Source organism: Bubalus kerabau, chromosome 8 (genome assembly GCF_029407905.1).
Source record: "Bubalus kerabau isolate K-KA32 ecotype Philippines breed swamp buffalo chromosome 8, PCC_UOA_SB_1v2, whole genome shotgun sequence".
Classification (NCBI taxonomy): Eukaryota; Metazoa; Chordata; class Mammalia; order Artiodactyla; family Bovidae; genus Bubalus; species Bubalus kerabau.
In genome coordinates this window covers 116790268-116796448 of record NC_073631.1, presented here as the reverse complement: position 1 = coordinate 116796448, position 6181 = coordinate 116790268, and the positions used below count along the sequence as shown (strand labels likewise).

Sequence of the window (6181 nt, the reverse complement as noted above, 5' to 3'; positions counted from 1 at the left end):
CCAAATCAGCGTGTCACCCTCTCCAACACTCTCCTATGGGGCCACTAGGGGGAGATTCTGAATGCTTTTGGCAAAGAGTAAAATAATCTGCCCAGGTTTTGGTCCATTTCAGGCCAGTTTCAGTATTTTCCTGAAACTGAATCAGTTTCACAATTTTCGCAAGGGTGCCTCTATCTTTGCCCCACGTGCTCCTTTCAGCTCTAACCAGGGGAGACGTGGTGGCAAGTGGGGCTATCCAAGCGTGGTAGAAGGAATCACCTTCTTTCCCAGTCTCTGGAAGGAGCTGTTCTCTAAACTGGTCCAACTGTCTTCCAAGTGTAGGAAGAAAAGTGTTTACTACTGCTGCTAGGTCACTTCAGTCGTGTCCGACTCTGTGCGACCCCATAGATGGCAGCCCACCAGGCTCCCCTGTCCCTGGGATTCTCCAGGCTAGAACACTGGAGTGGGTTGCCATTTCCTTCTCCAATGTATGAAAGTGAAAAGTGAAAGTGAAGTCACTCAGTTGTGTAGCACTTAAATGAATGAATGAAGAGATGATGGCTTTAAAACGAAGGAGCTGGGTTGTTGCCAGGAGGAAGCATGATGATGGTTATGTTGGGAGGGGACTGATGGGCACAGGGGTCCTCAGGGGACAGAGCAGAGGAGAGGTGCAGCTGGGACATGGTGGCAGCCTTCTCACCAGAGGTATGGCCATTTGCACTAAACTAGAGAAAAGAAATAAATCTTCAAAAAATAGTTGAGAAAGATGGTTCTTGTGAAGGCCCCCCCCCCACCTTTTTTTTTTTAACTTCTCTTTCTGCTCAGGCTAGGCTCAAAGAGAGCAGCAATTTAAGCCTCTCATTCTTGGAAGAGATGTCTGGCTACCAGTTGCTTGGTCACATATATCATGTGAGTAGCTCTGCTTGACCTGTTCCCAAGGGACTTAGGGGCAGCCCGAGGGGACCAGTCTCTTCCAGCACGCAGGGCAGGCGGCATGCTCTGGTCCTGCCTGCATTCTAAAGTGGCCAGGAGACACAGTGAAGGAGTTGCCATCTCTCTCTGATATCCCTTCAACACCAGTCCTGGGTGAAGGCAGCTTCATGTCATTGCTGTATTACCTACCCCGTGAAGCCTCGGTTTCCTCATATTTAAAAGATGTGGACAGTGTCATTTGATTTCTCTATGAGTCCAGGCATATCATCTCCAGCCTCCCCTCTCCAGTTCCCCTTTCTGCAGCTCTTTCAGCATCACATTTTCTGCCCCTCATCACTCTAGTCACTTACTTGGTACCTGCGTGGTACCCTCAGATGCTCGGCAGCCCCTCCTTAGTGGTCCTCTCTGGAGACCACCATTCAATATCACCCAAGGGCAATATGTGAGAAAAAAGAACATCTTGGTTTCAAGATCATCAGCACAGAAAACAAGCTGATACCTTAAAAAAAAATGTAGTTCTCCCATTTGTCACCCCTATGCAATATGTTTAAAAATCCTCCTTGAAAAGATCCAGCCAAAGATTAGAATTATTTTCAGATTTGTTCCTTTTCCAAGTTTCAACAGAGAGAATTAGCTGAATTGATGTATCAGTTTTCTCTAGAAAAACAGAACCAACAGGATATATGTATGAAGAAATTTATTTGAAGGAATTGGCTCACACGATTATGGGGGATGGTAGGTCTGAAATTTGTAGGGCAGACTGGCAGGCTGGAAAGTCAGGCAGGAGGTGACAATGAAGTCTTGAGGCAGAATTGTCTTCTGGCTTGAAAAATACAATACCATTAGAATGAATTACAAAATATTATTAGGAAACTGACAGAAGCTGAATGTTGACTTTCAAATGAAAATAATTTATTTATTAAATTATTTTTCCTTCAAAGGTAATCATTGCAGCCAATTTCACAGATGGTTAGATAATATTCTATATGGTGTGATCCCACGGATGGTGGAGGAAATTCACTTATTCCAAAACATTTTTTTTTTTTTTTTGGTTCATCTGTCCTAGATGCTGAAATTCCACAATTAGAGATTCATTCTTTAGCATTAACTTCTTGAGCTTTAGAAAATACTCTAAAAGTTTGCACACAGCAAGGTCCTGATGTAGTTTTGGAAAGGGTTGTGAAGAACTTTCCCAGTAATGAAGCTTGAGTAGTCATCCTTAGGTGGGGCCTCAGTGGACCCCCTCACTGAGCAGAAGAAGTAGGAGGTGGGAAGAAAGAGAAAGATCAAGAAAAAGGCATACAGGGGAAGGCGAAAGAAGGAGAGTGGGCAGGAGAGAGATGGCCCTGAGGTAGTTACTAGTCTAGGACTGTTTGAGCTGAGAACATAGAAGTGTAGATCTTTGGTAACATAACAGCGGGCCTGAACCTAACATATCAGGTGTTTCCTCTGTTTACCGGATGTATGGTCCACCCTCCTGCCCACTGGACTCATGACCATCTTCTATTTCTGCCATGACCAACTCATCCCAGTTTGCCTGGGACTCTCTCAGTTTCAACACTGAAGCTCCTTTGATCAGGGGATCCTCTCTGTCCAGGGCAAACTTGGATGATTGGTGACCCTCTACACCACCATCACCATGGAAGAACTTAGGGAAGAGCTTCTTTTGTGAATTTACCAAAGGGAGAAACTTTGCCAGGCAATCTTGAGTTTGGAACTCAGGACAGGACTGAGACCCTCAAGGCAGAGAGCCAGGATGCCAGGAAATGACCAGCTTCCATGTTTGGTCTTCTGGGTAGGCAGCATGTTTTTCAGTGCATCTTGTCAGTAACTAAATACCGGTGGTGGGAAACCACGTGTCAGTGCCCTTGTGTTGGGACTGTCTATATACTCTTCATTAGGAGCCTCAGTCTAGTGTCAAGAGTGGTTGAGGGTCAGCAGACTTTGGTTTTAGTCTCAGCTCATCCATTAGATTATGTTGGCCTTCAGTAGTTGTTTTTTCCCCCCTTCAGTCTCCTTGTCTATAAAATGTGGTGTTCTGTGCTGGATGTCACATCCAACTTGTCTGAACAATCCTTGCCTGTTCTCTCCCTAGAACAAAATGGAAGGGCTTCGGCAGGGTGGAGGAGACAGCTGCACCACAGGTATGGTCTGGAGGAGCCCTTCACGACACTGGGGGGCCATGAGCTTAGCACTGGGGCAGGCAACTTCCCACCTGCAGTGCAAGGTACAAGACTAGAGTCACCTGAAGACAAAGGAAACATTTCCCCAGGAAATAGAACTTACTAGGCTATTTGCTGTCATACCCTTCTTACTGAGTATACGTTTTTTTCATAGAAAACCCAGCCATGTGATAAAACGTAGACCAGGCAGGGATGGGAGGAGTTGAAAGTATGGGACAAATGTTTAATTCAGTGGTTGTAGGAAGCTCGGAGCATCAAAAAGACTTCTGGGTGGGAACTGAATAGGGAGAAGGTTTTGGAAAGGTTGGAAAAGTCCAGCATCCTGGAAGGATCAATCCTAAAGACTTTGGCCATCCTGGGTGATTTATTCTACCAGCCTGTGTGAGCTCCCTTTTTTTCTATATAAGAATATTTACTCTGAGCCCAGGCCCGTGGTGAGAATTGAGGGTGTGACAGCCAAACTGATCCAGATGTGCTAGTCCTTTGAGATCTTTTCCTTTTTTCTTTTGTTCTCTTCTTGTATTACTCTTTTTGTCAGTTAAAACTGCTAAAACAAATAGCAGAGACTGGGTGGTAATCAAGAAATATTTATTTCTGACTGTTCTGGGGCCTGGGAGGTTCAAGATCAAGGTGTGGGGGATTTGGTGTCTGGGGAGAAGCCACTTCCTGGTTGCTGTGTCCACATCTGATGGAGAGAGAGTAGTCTCTTTCTTTTCTTTTTTGTTGTTGTTCAGTCGCTAAGTGGTGTCCGACTCTTTGGGACCCCAAGGACTGCAGCATGCCTGACCTAGACAGGTTTCCCTGTTCTTCACCATCTCCCAGAGTTTGCTCAAACTCACATCCATTGAGTCAGTGATGCCATTCAACCATCTCATCCTCTGTCATCCCCTTCTCCTCCTGCCCTCAGTGTTTCCCAGCATCAGGGCCTTTTCCAATGAGTTGGGTCTTTCCAAAGAGTTGGCTCTTTGCATCAGGTGGCCAAAATATTGGAGCCTCAGTTTCAGAATCAGTCTTTCTAATGAATATAGTCCTTTTTTTCTTAGAAGGACACTAATTCCATCATGGAGTTCCATCCTCATGCCTTCATCTAGACCTCATCACCTCCCAAAGACCTGACCACCAGTGACCATCATGTTGAGGATCAGTGTTTCACATATGAATTTTTTTTTGGGTGGGACACATTCAGTCCATAGGGATTGCACATTAACTTTTTATGTGCTCTGACAGGTGGAGGAGGAGAGAGCTTAAATCCAGACTCATCTTCATTGAGGATCATCCTGGTAGGGAAAACAGGCAGCGGGAGAAGTGCCACCGGGAACAGCATCCTCTGCCAGCCCATGTTTGAGTCCAAGCTGGGGGCCCAGGCGGTGACCAGGAAGTGTCAGAGGGCAACAGGCATGTGGAATGGGAGGACCATCGTGGTGGTGGACACGCCCCCCATCTTTGAGGCCGAGGCCCAGGATCAAGAGGTGTATGAGAATATCGGAGCCTGTTACCTGCTGTCGGTGCCAGGGCCCCACGTGCTGCTGCTGGTGACCCAGCTGGGGCGCTTCACGGAGCAGGATGTGGTGGCCGTGACCAGGGTGAAGGAGGTCTTTGGGGCAGGAGCTGAGAGATACATGGTCATCCTCTTCACCCACAAGGAAGACTTAGAGGGCGGATCCTTGGATGAGTACGTGGCAAACACAGACAACCTCAGGCTGAGGCGCCTGGTCCAGGAGTGTGGGCAGAGGTACTGCGCCTTCAACAACCGGGCTTCGGGGGATGAGCAGAGAGAGCAGCTGGCCCAGCTGATGGCCGTGATCGAGGGGCTGGAGCATGAGCACCAGGGCGCCTTCCTCACCAATGAGCTCTTCTTTGATGCACAGATGCTCCTGCAGATGGAGGGTGGTGCCCATGGAGAAGGTCAGAGGCGCTACCTGGACAAGGTATGGCTGCAGGTTGCAAAGCAAAGGCAAGGCCTGAAAAAGGCCAAGAGAAACTGTGCCTTCAAGACAGTCTTGCGACTCAAAGCCTGGATTGTTGTGAATTATGAGCTTTGTGTTTGTCTTGTTTGGTGCAGTTTACTTTTCCTTCTTATTCTACTGATCGTCCTGTACCATCTTTAATTCTGTGAGACATCTGTGTGGCAGAGCCATTTCTCAAATATCACCTCATGGATTCATTGTTTAATTCAGAAATAAAGTCTCCTGGTTTGCAGAGGACATGGTTTGTCATTTTGCAGCTCCCATGACCCTTCTTCCTTGTAGATTTCTGGCTTGGTTCATGCCTTTCATGGCTTGGTTCACTGCTTCCTTGGTGAAGTCACGTGCTTCAGGGCAAGACAACGACTGAGTTTCAGGGATGCCAGGCTGGTGTGTGCACCATCTCATTTTCTTTGCATTGACCAGCTCAGTCATGGGCCTGAGACCAAAGTCGGGCCAATGGGAAGTGAGTAAAAGTCTGCAGAGGTGGGGCCAGGTGGTATCTCCTTGCCCAGGAGAGACCCCCATAGAGAGACAGTCTCTTCTTCCTCAGGGCACTATGGCATCTGAATGCAAGGCATGGAAAGACAGCAGTCATGTGAGGTTGAAGGCAAAATGCTAGGGTTCACAAGGGGCTCATAGCATATAGTTAAAATATGGCCCATTGTGGTGCCCTGACAAACAAGAGATGAAGTCACAGTGGCCACATTGTCCTGGGGGCATCCTGTTTTTCCTGAAGGCAATATCCTGTTTCTCCCTGCTGGTGCCAGTTTCTCAAGACTATGTGACCACTCAGCTCTGAGACCCCTTCAACTGCGTGACCACAAGACCCCAGCTGTGGGCTAAAGATAAACTAAGGCCCCCTCTCTTCAGGGCGTGATTACCCATTGATAAGTATAAGAAGGGTTGTCTGTAAAGGGAAGGCACTGGTTTTTCTCTAAAGCCAGTTACTTTCTTTCTTTCTTCCTATAATGAATCTTTTTCTGCCTGAATGCCTGGCTCTCTCTCTTTTTCTTTGCATTCGCCTTGCATTCCTGGTGCTGAAACCCGGGAGGGAAGACCCACTGGGGCTAGGTGGGCTCCTTTCCTGAGCCCACCTTTGGTGGTTCCCTCCCTTGTACC

The 6181-nt window shown here is 47.4% G+C and overlaps 1 protein-coding gene across 1 annotated transcript; it reads left to right on the top strand.

The window, feature by feature from the left end:
• The first annotated feature begins 660 nt into the window (after positions 1-660).
• Positions 661-5203, top strand: LOC129658469 (GTPase IMAP family member 5-like). The gene is made up of 3 exons (XM_055589423.1): positions 661-684; positions 3008-3056; positions 4323-5203. The coding sequence occupies exons 1-3, from the start codon at positions 661-663 to the stop codon at positions 5201-5203; spliced, it is 954 nt and encodes a 317-aa protein (XP_055445398.1).
• The last annotated feature ends 978 nt before the right edge of the window (positions 5204-6181 follow it).

What these genes read in the sequence shown, in the direction of transcription:
- LOC129658469 (XM_055589423.1), top strand. Translation starts at nt 661, where the DNA reads ATGGTGGCAGCCTTCTCACCAGAG. An exon ending in TGGCAGCCTTCTCACCAGAG is followed by an intron (nt 685 to 3,007) that starts GTATGGCCATTT and finishes TTCTCTCCCTAG; the next exon opens with AACAAAATGGAAGGGCTTCG. An exon ending in AGGAGACAGCTGCACCACAG is followed by an intron (nt 3,057 to 4,322) that starts GTATGGTCTGGA and finishes GTGCTCTGACAG; the next exon opens with GTGGAGGAGGAGAGAGCTTA.